Source organism: Sciurus vulgaris (assembly GCF_902686455.1).
Source record: "Sciurus vulgaris genome assembly, chromosome: 11".
NCBI classification, from domain to species: domain Eukaryota; kingdom Metazoa; phylum Chordata; class Mammalia; order Rodentia; family Sciuridae; genus Sciurus; species Sciurus vulgaris.
Window position 1 is genome coordinate 81,489,805 of NC_136472.1, and position 22,231 is coordinate 81,512,035.

Genomic DNA, 22,231 nt, shown 5'->3' on the forward strand with positions numbered 1-22,231 from the left:
AAAATATTTCACAGAGATATTGTATTATTAGTATTTTTTATCTTTTTAAACTTTTGTTTTATTATACCTACAACTATAACTCAGAATACAGTTATGATTCAAATCACAAGGATACAATTGAGAGCAAATGCCTTTAAAACACCAAATTTCTCTTTCTTAGATGCTGGACAATAACAACAACAACACTGTCCAACATCTTTCCTGTTCATTAAATTTTAGAAAATACCTTCCACATGTACTACCTAGTCTCACTGCAATGCATCTTAGAACATGAGCATCTGCACATTGCATGCAGGTAGCCTGAGACTCTCAGGCTCACCCAGAGAGCTCAAAGGACATGGTTAGTTGCACCCTGTGGCTTCCACTTAACTGACTTGGATCAGCTTAACAGAATTCATACTAGAGCTTAATGATGGATGCAAAAACATAAGTTTAAAACCAATTAAATAACTATTAAAGAATCCTTACTAATTCCTATTAATGGGAAAGATACTAAGAGCAGATCACCAATTTGGTGCAATTGCAAGTGAGCAGAAAAGGTGATAAAATCCTCAGCTAATGTGTAGCATAATGAAAATGTAAATGAGTTTAGTATTTGGGTAGATTTTGTGAAACTCATCATGTTTGTGTAATGGGAACCTGCAGCATGTCTCCTGGCTGTTAAACTTTCCTCTGGTGTGGAGTGAAAACAGCTGGGTCAGGTTTCTGGACTGGTCAAAGTTTTGTAGGATCTATTATTGTTCAACTTCCAGATAATATTAACATAAAGAATAATTCAATACTGAGAGGGATGACAATAGAATTTGTCAGATTTTATTGTGCAGGACTCTCTAAAAATAGGACATAACTACTAGACAGTGAGGAGGGAATCCATGGTGGTCAGACCAGGAAGCACCATGGAGTTGAGTGAAATGCCTTTGCCCTAGATAAGAAATTGACCGAGACTAAACATAGCTTAGAATACTGTGCTTTTCTGGGTGGAGAATTCTAAACAGTAGGCTTTTCTAGGAATTCAACCAGTCTTAAAATATTTCATTGTGTTTTCCAATCATTGATATCACCTTTTTATTATCCTGTATATAGTGTCCATCATGACCTGTTACTTGTGGGTGGGCCAAGGCTAGCCCACAATGTTCTATTCCTGCCCTAGCCTTAGGCGGCACATGGGGCTTCTCTTAAGGACACCAACTAGGAAAAAAATGAAAACTTTTTTCCCATGCATAAATATAGAGACCCCAATCTCTCTCTCTCTATCCCTTCCTGTCATACATAGGAGGCCAGATGAAGGGTGGCCTACCTTTTTTACGCATGGGTCAGGGTTTTGGTCATTATGTTCTTGGCAAGAAGAGGGACAGATTGGAGAGCAAAGGGATATTCCCACCCAGGCAAAACCCATTTCCCTCTTCCCTCCACCTCCTCCCACCTGCGCATCCCCAAGTCTTTTAGACAAAATTGGCTTTATTTTAATAGAAGCATTATGAAGATTTTGAGGAAGGATATAGTAGAGAGCTCTGAGGTATATGAGGGAAAGGTGTAGTATGTGAGTGGCCATTTACAGACCCCTGAGACCAGGCATAATGCAGGAAGGCAGATCAGCAAGAACTGGAGTCAGCTAAGAGTCCAGCCACCTGGATGAATTTAGTCAATCCTAGGGTGAGTCTCACTGACCAAATATAACAACTCAAAATTTTTAGGAGGGTGTTAGCTCTTTTCATTGTCTACTTTGCATTTTTTTTTCTGTGAATTATTGAATATAATAATAAATCAGAAAGTCAGAATGAAAGAGAATTAAACATTCAACTGTATGAATTATTTTCTAGGAATAAACTGAGGAAAATCAGATGATAATGTCAACTAGGCCATGCAGTCATTAATATATGCCAGGAACTTTTCTCAGTTCTTCAAACATATTAACGGATGTCCTCAAACTACACTTGGAGATAGATACTTGTTATATTTTGCATCTAGAACGTTGTGCAAAGGTTCATGGGTTAAAGGTTGGCTCCAGTACAGCAATGTTCAGAACTGTGGCTTTTGGCTTACAAATGGATCATGGGGGCCTCTAATCTCACTAATGGATTAATCCACTGATGAGTTCATAATTGAAAGGCCTATTGTGAGGTGATAAAAACTATAGAAGGTAGGGTCTTATTGCAGATAGTAGATTGCTGGGGGTGTTCCCTGGAAGAGTTTATCTTAAACCTGGCCCCTTCCTTGAGACCTCTTTCTTTCTCTCTTCTTCCTGGTTGCCATGAGGTGAGCAGCTTTCCTCTGCCATGTCCTTCTGTGATGAGGTTCTGCCCTACCTCAGGCCCCAAGCAATGGAGTCAGTTGATTATGGACTGAAATCTCTATAATTTTCCCCTTTGTTTTTCTCAGGTATTTTGTCACAGCAATGAAAAACTAGCTAACAAATATTATTATCATCCCCATTTCAGATAATGAAGCTTAGGGCACATAGGTTACAGAGCCTGAATTCAAACCCCCGCAGTCTGACTTAAACTAATACTCTTAACTACTGTACCATATGCTATACTGCTGCAGTAATAGGCACCTGTTGTGCAGCATCTCTCACTGTCCCTATCTTACAGCCCTATTCCTACTGTACCAAAATAAAGAAGTAAATCACATTTACTAAATGTGATAAGCCTTTTTCATTTCATTTCCTTCTTTATAGCTAAATGTTCTTTAACCATGAGTTGCCTTTCCTTTACAGTCCATCTCCATTGGGGATTCCTTCCTACCCTTAAAGATTTAGTTTCACAAAGAGAAATTTCTGTTCCCAAATTTTGAAAGAATATTAGTTGCTCCCTTGCTTTGACTCACTGTACTTTTTACTCCCTCTTCACAGTTATCATATCGTTTCATTTGTCTCTTACTTATCTTTATTATCTACACAAATCAGACCTCCTTGAAGACATGGCCCATGTCTCATTTTTCCTTGCATCAGTACATCACGTAAGATCTGGCACACAATAAATGCCCTCATCAAGTATTTCTGACACAAATAGATTAATTATTAATAATAATATTTAAAAAGCTCTCAAGAACTTCTGTATGTTCTCGATACATTATCATAAACATACAGCCCACACATATATGCACATTAGACACATACTAACTGTAAAGCAGGGATCATTAGCCTTATTTGAGACAACTTAAAAAGCTAGGAAAGGGAAGTAGGTCTCTGTTTCACCATTTTGAGTCCTGCTCTGAGGACTGGAGATGATATTCATTCCCAAGCCCAGTAAACTCCAATGTGAGGAATTTTCGGTATCCCAAATGACTTGCCCAGTGTTGCACAGGATATTCTAGCATTAATCACTGCAGTGGAGTATGATTGCTGTCCTTCAGTGAACTCTTTGCTCTGAGCTGTGTCACAGTGGATGGAACAACAGCGATAGGATACTGAAACCCTCATTCTTTCCTTCCATGTCCTTTGACACTGTGGCTCCTTGGAGGACAAAGTCTCTATTTTTTTCATTTATATGCTTAGCATAGCATTAATCACACTTTTTTTTACACAGAGAAGGCACTTCAACTAATATTTATTAAATATTCAATATAAATGCTTTCTTTGGATAGTCAATTGTTTAATTTTTTTAAATTTTGTTATATTTCTATCAAATTTTGTAACTAGGATATTAATATGTTTTTAAGTACCTAAAAGAAATATTTTTGTGCAATTAAATTACTAGGGATTATATTTAACTTTTACTTCTTGGTTTTATCTGTTTGTAAAAACATGAATTAGTTGTCTACTAATTCATCTCTTCAGAGCTGCCTGCCAGTGTGTCTGAGCATTCACCTACCATTCAGCTACCTTGAAGAAGTACCCCCTGAAAGTAGGTATCACATTTTAAGGAAGTAAATTCACTCACATGGGATGGGTCTCACATATCCTAATTTGGGGATCACTGTCACACAATGTTAAGTCAAAGAGACTTCCTATTCAAATGGGACTTTAAGTCCCAAACAGGTCAATGGAGGATCAATTATAAATAACACTTCTAGCAGTATATATGTAACACTATGAATAAGTAGCTTTTGTATTATAGACCAAAAATGTAACTATTCAGGAAAGATAAATCAGTGTATTTAACCTTTTCATTTGTTAAAAAAAAAAAAAAAAAAAAAAACCTAAAACATTTACTATAAACCCAATGTGTTGATCAAGTTATGTTAAATTTGAGGCAACTATGTAAACAGTCTGCTTCAGGGAAAGTTGCTTAACAAAATTTGATTTGATATGATATACACTACATTTGAATCATGTTTAAAGCACCTCAGAAAGAGGGGCAGGGCTTCACAAAGGAGCTAGAATTTCAGGGAGCTCTGTTCTAAAGATGAATTGAATTGTATCAGATGGAGATGAAGGAAAAAGATATTATAGGCATAGTGAAGAATAAGTACAAAAGAATGAAGATAGGAAAAATTAGGAATTCTGGGAAGAATCAATTCTGTGTGATAAGAGAGAATAAGGACTAGGGAGAGAGACACAGAGACACATAGTAAAGAAGACAGAAACTGAAGGAGGTTATAAAGGGTATGTCAGAGGAAACTGCAGAGAACTGGACACTTTTCATATTTGTAATCCTAAACATGAATCCAAGTTTGAGTCATTGACCTCCTTTAATCATAGGACTTAGAAGAATATAGTTACTTGTTCACAATAGTTTAGTCTCTTAGTACACAATAAAATGTTTGGGGGTATAACCCATCCCATATACCACGGTATTCCCAACAGCCAGCTCATTGTCAGGGAGAGGTGGTGCTTTAAAAAAATATATATGCTAAATGAGTAAATTTTAGCTTCTTATGCCATAAAATTTGGACTCAAAGGCTTGGAATGCTCTATGAGATGTCTGTAAATATCTTGTGTTGGTTTAAATTAAATTGGGATGACAATTTCATGATTGGTTTCCTGTAAGTACATGACCCATCTTCTGGTTGCTGTACTGACAATAGACTCTCTTAATTTTGTCATGCCCCTAACTATCCCTCTCCTCCTCACCCAAATACCAGCCTCCAATGAACTTTCCTTTTTGGAAAAATTTCCAGATTTCCCACATTCCTATTTTAGTCAGATCCAATCACAGCTGTTTTAATTATGTTGGTCATAGACTTATGGTTCAAAGGGATTGAGAGACTGTTTTCAGCACATTAGCCCTTGACACAGTCATCCCACCTCATTGACACTTACTCAATTGGTATTGGTTGGCAACTGCTAATTGTTAGTCATTACCTATAAGGATTCAGACTTTAATCAGAGTTTTACTCATAACTATGTACTGCTAATTTACATGTGGTCCCAGGTGGTTCTCAGAGTTTAGGCCAAATGATCTTCAAAAATGACACCCACACATTTCTAAATCAAGGCTGTACATTCTGATTCAATGTGATTCAATGTGATATGTGAAAGAAAAGTGGGTTGTTTGAACATTAAGATGTTTCAAACACTTATCATTTAACAGAGTGTAATTTTGTGAGACTGAAATTAAAATTCAGAAACACAAGTAAGGTAATAACTGTCTTTCAAAATCTGGAAGGAAAAAAACTAGTTTTAAAAAGCCTCCTACTATTTTTGTGCATTTCTGACCACTGTTCATAATGAAATCTTAGCCAGGCCAAGTAATACAAAACCAAAAGAGCTCTGGTATCAGATTGTCTAGGTTCAACTCTAGCTTGAGTACTTATAACCAGTGAGGCTTGACTGTATTTTTAACCTTTCTGGGCTTCACTTTTCTTATGTGTTAAATGAGGATCATAATTATAACTCCATTACAATGTTTTGATGAAGATCAAATAAATTATCTCAGGAAAAAAACTGCTTGGCACAGTTCCTGTTATATCATATGTACTCTATAGATGCTGAGGATTGTAATTATACCCTGGTAAGCACTCAAATAACTGTGAGACAAAATGATAAAGTGCTTTAAGAAAGGTACAGATAAAACTCTCTGGCCATATTGTCTTTCAAATTACTTTTTAATGGAAAAGTTATAAACCAGAGAAAGAAGAAAATGATGCTGGCAGGTATCCCTGTAATAAAAAAGAGCAAACACAGAGAAAGAAAATCAATGGAGGATTTAAAATGTTCCTTTTGCTTTGACATTTAACCCCCACTTCCAAATTTTTTTCTAATATCACAGTCTAACCACCTTTAATGATGAAATGATACTATATTCTTCTCAGTCCACAGAACCCAGGTGGTTCACAGGGATGGAGGTCAATGTTGTCAATATTTTTCACTAATATTTTAATTAAATATCAACACGTAGCCAGATTCCCAGAACTCAGGGAGCACTGTGGTATAGAATATAAGGAATGGGAAGAAGATATTCTGTGGGAGCATTTGCATGGCCTGGAGCATTTCTCACATCACTTTCCCAAGGCAACAGGAAGACCCAGTGCCTCACTGGCCCAGAGATAAAGGAAAGGCTACAGAGAATCTGTGCATTTAAGCTGCTCTAGGCCATATAGGATAGTGACTACAGCAGTGCTTCTCCACTTTGCATCTCCATTGGAATTGCCTGGGTCCTATTAAAATGCAGGTTCAGATTCAGTAGGTCTGGGGTGGGGCTGAGATCCTGCCTGGCTAAACAACTCCCAAGTAACACTGATGCTTCTGGGCTGAGGATTCCCTTGTGGTGGCAAGGCTTAAACAGTCCCTGCTAGGGTCTGAGTGTTGCCCGCCTCTTCTAGTTACATGACCTCGATCACATTAGTTAAATTTTCCTTGTATTCACTTTTTTTAATCTATAAAATGAGGATAAGGTTAATACCAAATACAACAGATGCTATGAGAACTAAATTAAAACACGCAAAGTATGGAAAACAGCATTCAGGACCGAGAATCACTCAACAAATATAAATGAAAAAGTGAAGTTTTCTCATTATATGCATTCAGAACAAAAAAAGAAAAGAAAAAAAAAAAAAAGAGAAAGAAACAGAGTTGAACATCCCACCACTTTAATCATATTTATTCACCACAAATATTTATCTTAGGCCGTTAATGTCGACAATCACATAAATGTCCACATCTGAAACTTGGCAAGTTATTATTTCTAAAGTCAATAAACTTAAATAAGAAGTTAATTGGCAATTTTCTTGGTGGCAGCCACATTTGGAAGCATGAATCTGTCACAAGATGAGGATACACTTCCTCCACTCTTTCATGAGACAAGTAACACTAATAAGAGCTAAATAGGTCTACAAAATAAGAGAGATGTATCCAATAAGTGACCCTAGAATGCTGTGGGTAGTTTGTTTTGTTCCTGGTCTTTTATCACTCACTTTTGTCTCTCTCCTTCAAAGGGAATTTGTATTCCATGAGGGAGGGGCAGTGAGTGTTTCAGTTCATTTTAGTTCATTGCATCTCATCTTCTAGCTTGTTCAGAGACAACTTTAGGACCCCAGGAGATTAAGAGGCCTGGATTGAAGGGTCTTGACATTGAACAAGAAGATGTAAATCAGACAAAAGAGATTTAGCAAGCATCAGAAGTAAGAATGTATGACCACATAGATGCAGGGGTCTAAACAGAAGAAAATCAGGACAACTCCCAGGACTATAAGGCAGCTTTTGATGGTTGGGTTGATGGTGAGGTCGTTCTCCACACCAGGGAATAGAGCAAGAAGAGAAATAAACAAGCACAACCATACGAATGAAGGTGAGTTTGTGGAACAGGTAGGGGAAAAATAGAAAAGAAAAACTATGACACTGAAAGGTTTTTGCTTGGTTGGCTCTTTGTGTGATCAGATTACAACTCATACTTCATTTCCTCTAAGAGCCCTCCTTCAAGCTCCTTTTCTAAAGAAGTCAGGGCCTGCTCAGCTGCACTGACCTTATCATGTTACTTCACTTTCTGCACAGCACTGATGATGGTGCGGTTTCTCAGTTGTTTATCATTTACTTTAACTAGAATGTAAGCTCCCTGACAGTGAACTTCATCTTGCAACCACAGAATAAAACAAGGTACTAGTATCTGCATACAAAAGGTGCTCATAGCTTGTTATGAATGAATCATAGCACCTGAAAGCTGTGTGGAACTGAGATTGCTCTGGACTGAATGCATGCATCCTCCCCAAATCCATCTATTGGAGCTCTAATACTCAGTGGACTGGTACCTGGAGTTGGGATTTTAACAGGTAATTGGGTCATGAGGGTAGACCTTCACAGTGGGATTTGTCTCTTTATAAAAGATACAGAGGAGAGAGTATATCCCATTCTTTGTTTTTTCCCATGAGAAGACATTGCAAGAAAACAGCCATCTGTAAATTAGGAAAAGAGGCCTCACCAGATCTAGACCATGTTGGCATTCAGATCTTGGGGCTTCTTAGTCCAGAACAGTGAGGAATATAATTTGGTTATTTAAGCCACCCAGCCTGTTATAGCAGTCTGAACTAAGAGGTTATAAGAGCAAAATAATAAAGGGGCCAAAGACCTCACATACAGAGTTCCCTCTTCTGATGGATGACAAGGAAATAGAGCCCTAGCAATGTCCATAAAGACCTGCCCAAGATAATATGGTCACTTAGTTGGGAGAAGTCAGAGGATCTGAGTTCAAATATGATTTTCCATAAACTAATGAGATAAACTTGGAAACCTCATCACCTCAAAGCATCTTTTAGTTACTTGTCCATAAAAATGATTGGTTTCTCCATGGATATTTGAGAATTAAATAAAGTAACATACATGAAAGTGTGTTGGTTCAGGACTCTTACTCCATCTGTTTGAGATAATTCTCATTTCCAACTTATTATTTATTAGACACATTGGCATCACCGATAGTACTCTTAAGATCTCTTCCTAGCTGCAGATTCAATTTTCATGATAACATGTTTTATATGCTCAAAAATGTCTTCTGTGCACCACAATCTGGAAAATGTCCCTCCCTTTGTAGCTCTTCAACCTTTTATTAATGAGGTACATAACAACACTATGTTTGACCTTAGCTGCTTTGAAGTGTCTCCCTCGGTCTCTTAAGTGAGTAACTCAGCAAATTAACTTTCATTACACCACCGGGAGATTGGGAAGCATAATACTGTTCTGTTGTGTGCCTCTCACTATCTGCTGTGAGACCTTGGACAAATTATTAATCTCTTTGCCTACGATTTCTCACCCACAGTGTGGAGGTAACAATAACAGACGTCCTAGGATTTATCATGGGGATTCAATAGATTAACAAATGTAAATAATTCTTAATAATGCCTGCCATATAGTTCAATAATTATTAGCTATTTTTTTTTTGTACCAGTTCACTAAACCATGAAAGAAATAGCTCAGATCATTCACTTTATAGTGCTATGAGATACTGGCAATTTTTCACATTCTATCAGATAAGAAACAAAGACCCAGAAAGCTTAACTTCCTGAGTTCACACAGTGTCATAGTTTAGATATGATGTGTCCTGCAAAAGCTCATGTGTGAGGCAATATAAGAACATTTAGAGGGAAAAATGATTGTATTATGACAACCTTAATCTATTGTTGCATTAATTCACTTGAATGGATTAACTGAGTGGTAACTGTAGGCAGGTAGGTTGGAGAAGGTGGGTCACAGGGTCCTGCCTTTGGAGTATATATTTCATCCCCTAGGAGTAAACTCTGTTTCTAGGTGCTACGTCCTGACCTGCTTTCCTCTGCCATACCCTTCAGTCATGATGTTGTATCTTACCTTCAGTCCCGAGCACAGGATTTGGCCATCTGTCAATTGAGACCTCTGAAACTCTGAGCCCCCAGATAAACTTTTCCTCTTCTGATTGTTCTTGTCAGGTCTTTTGGTCACAGAAACAAAAAAGCTAACTAAAAACCACAGCTAAAGAAGTGGCACTGTTCATTTTCAAACCCAAGAGCCAGCTCTGTTAAATGCCAAGACTGTGCTCCTGGCCACAACAACATAATGTTCCATTTTAAAGTAGTCAGATCTTTTTGCCATCAAGACATACATTTATTAAACCAATTCACCGAATACAACTTGAGTTATATAAACTTTTGCTCAGTGTCTTTTTTAAACTAAGTGCAATAGGCATCCAGAAAGCTCAGCAAGGTGGGTTGTCACTTGGGCAGGGTCTTGACATTTGACTGTTTCTAATTATATTGAGCCTCAGGTTACCATAATGACCTACCCAAAGGTCAACCATAGACCAGCTTTCCACAGCAGTCAGGTCTGTAAATTTCTTTTTTGCCTTCTGTTGGGGGCCCTTAAGCCAAACTGCTCAAGCTCAGGTCATGCCTCTCTTTTTAATTAACCCAATTACAAATCCTAAATGGTGACGCATGTCAGAAGAACAACGCTTGGAGGGGTGTTTCCTTGACTTGATCACATCTGAACCTGGGGGCATGAGCCTTGCATAAATAGCTTTGTTAGCAGTGGCTGTGTCATTATCAAGTTAGCAGGGGACAAATTTGGCATATTGCCTATAATGAGCTCATTGAACCAATCAGTCCTTGCCATTGGAAGGAATTTACAGAATCACAGTGTCTCATAAACACCAAATACTTCAACAGATTTTTAGCAATATACTCCACACTGCAGTTACCATGTTCTGAAAAATAATAAGTGATGCAAGTGGTTGGCATTTTAAAATTCCAAGTCAAATAGAGAAAATTCCATTTTACACTTCAAAGTCAGTGATTTTCAATCCTGGCTGCACAAAAGAATCACCTAGTGAGATTTTAAACATCCCTAGGCCTATATCCAGGCTATAGCCCAGACCCATTAAGAAGGAAACCTTATTTCTAGGGTCCAGACATTAGTATTTCTAAGTGTCAAGCAATTACAATGTGAAGCCAAGGGTGAGGACCACGGCTTCAAGGGATCATGAAAAGTATTAGTGATGTGCTTAAAAAAACACAAACAAAAACGCCAAAACTTCCCTGAGATTGTGTTTAAAGAGATGTGATTCTTGTGGGCTATCATTTATTTGTTCCTCTCAGCATGTTGTTTGACCTATCTGGCTTTGTTATTTCTTGACTAGTTTTTCTTCATGTGACATCTCATTAGATAGCTATTCTTTGGGTTTATATTACTGAGTTTCCAAAATAAAACACCTCTAGGCAAACACATCAGATGGGACACTTGGTGGAAATCAGGATAATGAAAATGTATTTCCATTAAAGCTGTTTGTGAAGCAGCAACTAGATTTTCTTACCATAGGAAAAGTTCATGAAACTTCATCTTGTTTTTAAAGGACTCAAACAGACATGGACTTTCTAAATGATTAATAAGAGGGAAATAAATTAGGGCTAAGATAAAATACATGTAGAAAACAGAAGACACTAGGTGAACAACCACTAAAACAAGATATATATCTGATTTCCCAGAGAATAAGTAGCTATATAATCCCCTAAGAATTGGTCCCTGAAAAATATCAGTATAAAAAAGTCTATTTAAAAGCCCAACAAAATTTAACAAGGGGAAAGATAAGATTACAAGATTATAAACTATCCTTAGCATCACATACAGCTCCTGAAGTCCTAGGGAAATATTTTAGCACTTTTGAAGTGTTTTTTTTTTTTTTTTTTTAACTCAATGCAAATATAATACTCTTATAATTGAGGGAAGGTAATATAAAAGTTTAAAGTAATTAATTTTGATTACTGCTTTCATTTCCTTTTATGACCTTGTTTTTAACTTTGTCCCTCTTCTTGTTCTTTTTATTCTCAGCCATGATCTCTCCTCTCTCATATATGACTGCCTATATTTATTTTCAGTAGTATATTTGGGAGAGTAAAAATACTTTTAAAGGATCCTACTTTGAAGGGAGTGATTATAGATAAGCATGTTAAGTTACAAACCAAGTCAATAAATTGGGCACCCCACTCTTGGGTGACTGTGCATACCTCAATCTAATTGGTCATGTAGATTAAACTAAAACACACACAGTTTACTTGATGATTACCTTTTCAAATTAAAATTTACTCTGTTAAAATAGATAAATTTGAATAATACCACTGAATATAACAATGATAAATTAAACTTTTATGGAAATCCTACTATATACCTGGGCCTCAGGTAGTTGCTCCCTGGAATTTAAAGATAAGCAAAGAACAATTCTATTAGGCTAATATCACATGGTAAGATAAATACCACTTGATATATAACTAGTTTATAACAAAAAACTATTTATAAGCCAACAAAAAACAGCAAAATGTTAAGTATCACAGGAACAATGGCTATTTGTTGAGCATTTATTATGAGTCACGCAATTGCTAAATATTATCTCTAAAGTTTACAACCAATGACCTCTAAAGTTTTTTGAGTATTGCCATCAGTGAAATGTTGTGAGCATGTATACCCCGTAAATGCTAGGCTATAGAGCAACTGTATATTTATACAACTGTAACAATGTATTATTATAAAACCTATAAAATGTTAAGGGTAGAGATGAGGAGAAACTACAAAGAGAAGTTCTCATATTTTCTTCCAATCTCCAGGCATCACCTTTAGTGTGCCTTGAGTGACAGCTCCCCATGTTGAGGAACTCTGCTAACCACTCTGTGTGGCTGAAGACTCTGGTTGCCCCCTCAATATTCATTACCCTTTCCTTCCATAGTGAAGGGACCCTCCATTTTTGTCTGGACCAGGACCCCTATTATAAATAGTACTTGGCTCAGCCTCCCTTTACAGCTAGAAGTGGTTCTTCCCTTCATAATTTGAGGGGGAATTCATGTTTACAACCTCCCAGAGGTACCTTTGAAAGGACAAAGTGTGTCCATCTCTGTATTTCCAAGCTACTCTATGGCATGTTGCAGGCAGCAGGCCTCTTGAACTGTGTACAAGGGCAATTCCCAAGAGTGAGTGGTAGGGCAAGAGGATAAAAGGTATATGGCTCCTTTAAGGCCTTATGGTACAGAATAAACATTCCGGCTCTGGATAACTCACTTACTGACTGTCAAATATGAGAAAAAATACATTCCTATCTTATAATAGCTCTATTGTTTGGGTCCTTGTTATATGTAACTGAACCTATATTCTAAATAATACACCATGCAAGATGGTCATTACTCTCTTTACTTATAGATAAGGAAAGAGGGTCAGAAAAGTTAATTTCCTAAGTTACCCAGCTAATGTCTGATAGATTCAAAACATCCCAGAGTCTACCCTCTTTCTTAGAAATCAGCCAACCTCCCTAGGAGTGAAATACTATGGAATCAAGAAGGAAGGAGACGTTGAGGTTGCCTAGAGGAACTGATGAGGGCTCCTGAAGGCAGTGGCAGTTTAATGAGGCTGGAAAGATGAGCATGGAGGAAATGGTGAAGAGGACTAATGGTACAGGGAAATAGAATTCAGAAATCAGAAAAAATAGAGAAAAGGCTAAAAAAAAAAAAAAAAAGCCTTTGCTCGGCTGCTTTTGGGTAATCACCATTGTTTTTTTAACTTTATTCATTCAACATGTATTTTGAAGTTCCAACTACAAAGCAGGTGCAGACAAGGTCCTAAAAGCACAGTAGTGAAAAAAGAAAAAAACACCATATAAATAATTTCCCAAATACATGAGATTCTACTACCAGAAACATCTACAGGATAAAGTCCAAACCCCACACCAAGGTAACAAGGCCTCCACAGTCAGACTCAACTCTAGCTCCCCAGTCTCATGTTATGCTTCTGCCCTGTGTTCCACCTGCTCAGACTCAGGACTTATGAGTTTCCAGACTTCTTACCTTTGCACATGCAATTCTCTCTTCGTGGAATGCTTTTTATCTGCTATGCATGGAAATGTCTTACTTCCTCTCCAAGGAACCAGATAAAATTCTTCCTTGCCTCTGACTCCTTCAAGTAGGTTGGCATTTTTTTATTCACTTCTTACAGTTAATTCACATCTCCTTCCCACCTTCCTTTCCCTTTCTCTTCCTTCCTTCCTTTCTTCCTTTCTTCCCTCTGCCAGTTCATAAAAATGTGCTGAGTGGTAGAAGTACAGTGGTGGGAAAGATAAAACAAACTTTCCCTGTACTCATTAAAATAGAATTCTAGGGAGAAAGATCAACCATTAAAGAAACAATTGCAAAACTGTGATAACATTTTTGGAAAGGAAGAAAGGCCTTCAGTGGAAGCACATACAGCAGCTTTACCTCCAACCTGATTCTTCTAGAAGAAGTATTTTTTAAAATGAAACCTTTAGGATATGTAGGAGTGAGCCAGACAGGGTTAAAGTATATGCTTTTCACTATGCATAATCCATTTTTATTAACAAATCTTTTATCCACTAGACTATGAGAGAGAATGTTTTTAAGAATGTCCTAGGTGCTTTTTAATAAAAATACCACCAGGATTAAACACTGGCTTGGTTTAATGCAAACTGTCTTATCATTGTTCTTCAGTGATCCTCCAGAGTTTTCTTTGGTCCTTCCTGTATGCATTATTTCCTACCTAACCTTCACTTCTACTTCAGTTCAGCATTCAGAGTTGCTTAGGGTCCCCACTAGATCGTGAAAGTGTCTTAGGTACTGTAGAGCAGCATCTCTCAAACTTCACTGTGCTTGTAAAACCCAGATTCCTTGGTTGCATTCTCAGATTTAGGGTTCTATAGATCTGGGCTGGGGCTGATGATTTTACAATTCTAATAATCTGTCCTGTGAGACTTGATACTGTCAGTTCACAGACCATACCTTTAATGGCATTTGAGAAGCTACAAAAATATTTTCATGATTATTTCCCCTTTGTTCTTGAAGCTTCTCTGTCAGGCTGAGCAGTGTTTCTCAAAGTTTAATATGCATACAGGTCTCTGACACTCTTGATAAAAATACTGTTTCCAATTTAGTAGGTCTGGGGTGGGACCTTAGAGTGTATTGTTTACAAGCTCCCAGGCAATGCTGCGCCTGCTAGTGCACAGACCACACCCTGAGTAGACAAGATCTAGATGTGCACAAGACCACTGAACAACGTAATTGCCACTGATCCTTTCTGAACTAGCCATGGCTTCTGCATTCTTGGCTCAACAATTCAAGATTAAGTCAGAGGAATGTTTTATTTCATCAAAGGTATCCTCTCACTCTACTCCCAATCCTATGATGAACACTCATTAAGCATTTTCTACACACTGGAAAGAGTATTCATAACAACCACTGTAAGGCAAACAGTATTATTCTTACTTTATATAAAATGAAACAGCAGTTTAGATAATTCGATTCAATCAAAACACATAAGTACTAGCTGGCAAAGATAGGCTTAGATCCCAGTTGTGCATGAAAGGAGAAAAAAAAAATCTTGTCATATTCTCAGGTCACTCAAAGAGTGGTGAATATCTAGCAGTTTCTGCCTCACTAGGAGTTTTTTTTTATCAGAAACTCAAACTCCCAGCCCCCAACCTAGACCTACTGACAGTCTGCACAAGGTCCCCAGATGATTTGTATCCATATTAACATTTGAACAGCATTGTTCAGCTCCACCTCTTGCCTTTTAGAGCCAAGTAAAAAGTACAAGGGTACGGGATCTGCTGATTCTGACAATTGAAAAGTACACTTTGATTGGCCAGGTTTGAGGCTAGAACAAATATTGATAGCTTTGCCTCTAGTATTGAATTTGTATTGCCTCATGGGCATACTTTATCCCAAAATAAGTTGCTTTCTGGCAGGTAAGAATTTTTTATCTCTGGATAATACTACATTCCCAATAGATAAGAACATCAACAATACGGTTTTAGCAGTGTCTCTGGAAAAAGAAAAGAAAAAAAGTAAAACAAACGAAAAAAGAAGTAAACCTGTCTATTGAAGGAAAAATGTGCTAAAACCATCAAATTCTCCCCAAACATCTTACCTGTATTAATCATTTCCCAGAGGGTTCAAATAAATAAATGTACTCTACTTCCTTTTCCATCACAGGTAATTCTCAAAAACTGTCCAATTAAAAGTGAATAGTAGCTAAAATCACAAGGATCTGTTATTGTACATAGTGACTCAAAGAAATTAATGCCAAATTGTCCAGCACTACAGCCAAGTGCTTGGTCATCTCACTTCTAGAATATGGCAACTTCCTCCTCAGAGAGCTTTTACCCTCAGCTTTCTGATGCTGCAATCAATCAGAAGTGTCATTTATACATTGCTTAGCCACACCGCTTAGTCTGGAGCCCATTCTATGGCTCCCAGATGAATCTCACTGCTAATGTAATTTCTTCTCTATTTCCTTTGACCCATGGATGACATCCCGTATTTTCTCTCACCTCCCTAACTTACTAACTTTCACTGATATTGTCCACCTTGCCTTTGGACCATATTTTTCTGTAAATTCACTCTCTTGTCCTGTGTCCCAAAAGCATAGCTGTGTTGGCATTCAATGGCCTATCATATTTGAAGCACTCTGTACAAATTTCACATCTAATATTATAATGAGCTTATGACTGTTTTCAAAAAATGTTGACACAGATGATTTTATTGGCAGCCAAATCCAATAGGTGATACTACTAAGGACCTTCTTATATCCTTTTAAAACTAATTTTTCTTTCCTTGCTTTTTACTTATATTCCCCTCTCTCTTTCACTTTCCTTAGAGGGTTTCCAAGCAATGATCCTGGAACTTCTGTCCTTGTGTCCATAATTATTTGTACCCCTAAAAACAGAATTTCTACTCCTCATATAACTTGAACCTGGTCTTTTTCATTTTGTTTAGTGTCATTGACCTATCAATATTTTTTTTAAACCATAACATTTTGGCATTTGTATTCTTTTTAAAAACTAAGGAGATATATACAGATTCTTAGCCCTCCTATTTAAGGCCTCAGTGTGATTCACTAGCTTATTGTTTAACAAATGCCTGCTCTTTCTTTTAATGTGATGAACTTAATGTGATTTAACATTAAGTTAAACTTAGCAATGTGACTTATTTTGACCAATTGGCTATAAGTGTGTTGAGCATAGCAGAGCCTTTGGTTGCCTGACCTCTTGTGTTTTGCCCACGGTGGTACAAAAAAACACACCCATAGTAACCACTGTTCCAGAATGGAACCCAGACGAACATGAATCAGAGATATCTCAGTCACTCTGGTTTTTATGCCTGAATCACCTGATCTAGCCAAAGAGCAAACAGGTACAGGAGTAATAAATGCTCAACTGTTACATGGGATAACAGTAAGTTATACACTGAGTTTCACCATTAACTAGGTGAGCTAGAATAACTATATCTATAAAGTGAGAGGTTTAGTATAATTGAGCCCCCTGTTACTTAATGAGATTTAAAATGAGTGATCCTTAAGTATATTGCTTGACAGTGTATTTTCAGAAAATAGGTAAAAAATTACCAAACTATGAAACAAATACTAGAGAATCATTATTCACTTATCAGGGTTTTGAGATTGGCTTATTTCACTTGGCATAATATTCTCCAATTCCATCCATTTATCTGCAAATAGTCCATTGTGTATATATACCACAGTTTCTTTATCCATTCATCTGTTGAAGGGCATCTAGGTTGGTTCCACAGTCTAGCTATTGTGAACTGAGCTGCTATAAACATTGATGTGGCTGCATTACTATAGTATGCTAATTTTAAATCCTTTTAGGAGTGGCAGGGTGGGGGGTGAGAGAAGAATGGAGGAAGTTTAGATTACATAGAAGGAAATGAAAGGGAGGGGGGTATGAAAAATGGTGGAATGAGACAGACAACATCATTACCCTATGTACATATATGATTACACGAATGATATGAATCTACATCATGTACAACCATGGAAAAGAAATGATGTACCCCATTTGTGTACAATGAATCAAAATGTAGTCTATAAACAATTTAAAAAAAGAATAAATAAAAAAATACTAGAGAAAGCTGGAGAAAAAAAAATAGCTAGCACCTCTCTGATTAAATTTATTTTCAATTGAAAGAATAGGATTTGCTTGGATAGTGTTCATTATACTTCCGCCATGTCTGCTGAAGGGAGGAAGTATGTTGGGAATGGGTCAACATGTCAGTGGACTGCGGAGTGCCAGGAGGGTAACATGTTACCACCTGGTTACATCAACCTTCAGGGAGCTAGACCTGCAGATCACAATTAGGCTGTACTCACTGAACTCCCTAAGAACAAAATATTTTCAATATCTAGCATAGAATAAGATTCAACACATAATGAGAAAGAATGAAAGGATAGAGGGAAAAAATAGAAACCAGAAGAGTTCTGAAATGGGAAAATTTGGCCTGTTCTCTGTCTCTTTCCCTCTCTCTCTCCCTCCCTCCCTTTCTCTTCTTTGTGACAAGTTTAATGTTCACATAGGAGACTTGTGCTTTGTATGAGAAACTAAACTGTGCCACATGCAAGGTCCTACCAGCCTTAAACTATCATGACCTCATATAAGACTAAGATTATTTGAGGCATTCATACATAAGAACCTCAGTGACCCCTTCATTAATGGCATGATTCTGAGGTCCCTTAATTTACCTTCCTAAAAAAAGCAGAAATCTTTAAATATCTTTTGTATCTTTAATAGATACTTACATAAAAATTCCCTTTGGCCCTGGAAATTTCCTTTAGTTATTCAATTGCCCTTTGCACATATGCCAAGGAACCATTTCCATAAGAACCATTTATATCTAAAATCAAATTTGCTAATCAGCAAAATTAGTACATTTACTTGTGGTAAAATTATTTTTGAGCAGAACTTTCATATATAAGCTAAAATTTGTCATTCAGGTAATATTTTTTAAGAAGGAAATGTTCTTATGCAACATAGCTAAAATGCCCTGGGGAACTCTGAAATCATTTTTTCATTAAATAGAGCTGAAATTATGTGAACAAGTAGAACATAAGAAAGAAAAGAGGAAAACAAAGTATAGAACACTGGGGAATGAAAAAATAGAAAATAGACTGTGAAAGGAACAGAGAATTGTTCAAGGTTACCCAGTAAGTCAGGAAAAATGGGGAGAGTGGGGAGTGTGCCAAGAACCAAAGCATATCCACAGAAACGGCTGTGTGTGAAATCTGCCATTCTTGAGAGATGGTGTATTCATGTTTATTCTTTGTGGAGGAAGACATTTATATTTAACAATCTCCCAGAGATTAGTATGTATTACTTTCTAAGTCTTTTCATTAAAAAAATAAATATCCAACTGTTCTCAGCTCAAAGTGAACAAAGCATGATGTAACACACAAAATCTGATTTGATTTCATGACAACCTTTGAGGTAGGCATCCTAATGTCTGCCTTATAGATTAATATGTGTTCAGAAAGATAAAAAGAAGTGCTTACACGTCTCATGGAAATTTAGAAGTTTTCCCCATACCAAGCTGCTCAGCATACCTCTCCTAAAGACCTGACTCAAGGAAACACAGAGTACAAGAGTCTGAAAAAGTGCAAAGTTTAAAAAGAAAAAAGCTCTGTGAAGAATGAAAGTTGATATTTGGGAGGAATGGGAACAGTTTGAATAATTTATTACAGGTGGTTGATTTCACTAGCTACCTAGTTTGGATACCAATTGAGAACACTGCACAACATCCATAGATCCTATTGATAACAAATGGTTTCTATGTGGGGACATCTGACAGTTAAACCAAGAGGATCCAAATAGAACTTTGAAGTAGTTTAGATCACTAGTGTTCCTCCTTACCAAATTAAGCCTCTGTGCTCCAAGTCTACTTGTACAAAGCACAGCTTACCTGCTCTGTCGATGACTATCATAAAGACATTAGTTAAGAAGGTAAGATTCCTTAATATATAACATATATGGGTCCCTGTCACAAGGGTATTGAAGCCTCTGTTGCAAGTTGTCTCCCACCCAAAGTTACTACATGTAGCTGAGGAATAATTAAACAACGTTTGTTCTCAAGTTTAGAGCAAGAAAACAAGAATGGAGGAGAAACATAAGTAGTAGCATGATAGGCATTAAACAAGTCTTTAAACTCTGTAGACAAATTACCTGTGTTCACTCCAGGCTCTACCTCCTACTGTGAGCCTTTGAGCAAGTTAATTAACCTCTTTTTTATTTGATTTCCCATTGTAAAATAGAGAAATTAATAGCATCTACTTTGTAGAACTATTATAATGATCAAATGAGTTAATGTTTATTAAGTGCTTACAACAATGTTAGGCATAAAGTAAATGTGTTTGATGAATAAATGAAGCGCTAGGAAGAGTGGCCAAAAGGATAAGGGACACCAGCTTCCTTTAATATATTGCTTTGTTTCCTTCTATAGAGCCCTTAACTTTCCACCACTGAGGCCAATTAATTCCTACCAGTATGCTTAACCCCATTTCTGTTCTGGCCCAAACTACTCTTGTTCAGAAAGATTTAAGAAGGTCTAGCTGGGTAGCTCAGGTGATTCAGCATTAAGTCTAGCTTGCTGTTATTCCTGTCCTGACCCTGTGTCCCAGTTTTAGTCACTTGTTCCTGTAATCAAGTTCCAAACTTGTACTCCAATTCTAGCATTTGGCTCCCCCGTGGCTGAGTTCTGGCTTGCAGAACTGCTCAGGGTTTCAAGTGTTTTTGAGGTAAACTACCCCCCAAAGGAAGTTTATGGACTCCACACACTTGGTTTGGCATACTGTGTTTGAACTTTTGAAAAATGGTTTCCCTGTATTTAAAAATTGCAAACATTTATATAAAAATTCAAATATATAGCTTCTCTTGAGAAATGGGATGATCTGGCAGCACTGGGCCCCAAGTGGCAGCTGTCCCCTTTAGAGGACCATGTGATTTTTATTCCCTATAGACCCCTCTTGTCTTGATTTGTGTCTGTGATATGCTTGGTGCCAGAAGGCATTTGAAGTTGGGGTTTAAGTCTGAGAATAGCCAATACTTACCAAGCACTTACTTTGTGCCAGGTACTAATCTAAGTATTTCATATTCTTTACTCACTTAGTCAAAAGCCAGAAATCTAGACTTGTCCATTATCCCTATAGCTCTCTTTCCCTATTTCACCCCTGTGGTCTGTAGGGATCTGTGGCTATCCCATCTTTCCTGATCACTATCCTTCACCCCCAAGCCAGAGCCTACTCACAAAGCCTTGCTAGACCTTCACAAAATCAACCTTTACCTGCACTGTGGCCCACTGACAGTGTCCTATCTCTCCTCCCAGCCAGACTCCACCCTAAAGACCTTTGGCCATCATAGTGCTTGTGTTACAAACTCTCAGGCTTCATGATCTGCCTGATTCTATTATCCCAAGTTCCATGCTTTTGTGAAAGCATACATTTTATTAATGTAGGTTAACTCTATCTTCACAAAACTTATCTTCCAATTCTTGCTAGAAGCCCAACAAAATTCATCAAATATTTATTGATCACTTATATTCTAGGTTTTGTCATAGAAATTGATTTGGAGTATTCTTTAAGTTAGAAACTCCAAGAAGTTTGTCCATGTCTGCCATGTGCAATTCAATCTCTTTCCAGAGAACCAATTAACAAAGGAACCATTTAAACAGAATTGTCTGTTTGTTGTTGTTGCTTTTTCCCTCATGGTTTGCCCTTGTGCTTTACATGGGCCCTTGTGCTAAACATGAATTTAAAAGGTGAAATGTTTGCATGACAAAGCCAAGATTTAACAAATATCAAAAGAAAATTCACAAAAGAAAATTCAATACATCATTCCATAAGATTACCTGGATTGGGTGATTTAACTGATGTTTTAAGTTTAAATTCAGCTAATTAAGTTCTACCATAGTTTTTTTTTAAAAAGTCTTAATAAAAATGTTACTTACATAAGGAATTGTGTCCAAAGTATCTGTGTTGACAATTATAGGAGCAGGGCTGGCCTAAAAAAGAGAAGTAGACAATTTTTTAAATAACAGATATTCTGAGGCAGATTCTGTTAACTTATTTTACAAAAACTCAACAAGCATTCCATGAGGACCTATACAGACACAAGGTTGCTGGTGGAGATAAACAAAATCATTCATGTTTCCAATACTTCCCCACTTCGAATGCTTATTTGCTATATTACCACATAATGAAATAAACATTCATATAATTTACATTCTCTTTCTCTTAAATTCTACATAACACTGTGGAAGGTGAGAATTTGTGCTGTGTGAGGTAAAGATTTCTAATACATTGGATAAGAGTTAAAATTTGTAACATCTAATTACCTAAACTGAACGAGGAAGACAAACACAACTTAAATAAATCAATATCAAGCAATGAAATAGAAGAGGTCATCAAAAGCCTACCAACAAAGACAAGTCCGGGGCCAGATGGATTCTCAGCCGAGTTCTACAAAACCTTTAAAGAAGAGCTCATTCCAATACTTCTCAAAGTATTCCATAAAATAGAAGAGGAGGGAACCCTCCCAAACTCATTCTATGAAGCCAATAT

At 37.1% G+C, this 22,231-nt stretch overlaps 1 protein-coding gene across 23 annotated transcripts in view; it reads right to left on the minus strand.

Moving 5' to 3' along the window:
• DLG2 (discs large MAGUK scaffold protein 2) overlaps nucleotides 1-22,231 on the minus strand; it is a gene marked incomplete at its 3' end in the record, with an annotated part of 2,081,919 nt that overhangs the window by 704,629 nt on the left and 1,355,059 nt on the right. For all 23 annotated transcript variants that reach the window (XM_079105558.1, XM_079105557.1, XM_079105560.1 and 20 more), the window contains one exon: nucleotides 21,619-21,672. In XM_079105558.1, coding sequence (XP_078961684.1) covers nucleotides 21,619-21,672 — 54 coding nt within the window. The remainder of the gene's footprint in view (nucleotides 1-21,618; nucleotides 21,673-22,231) is intronic.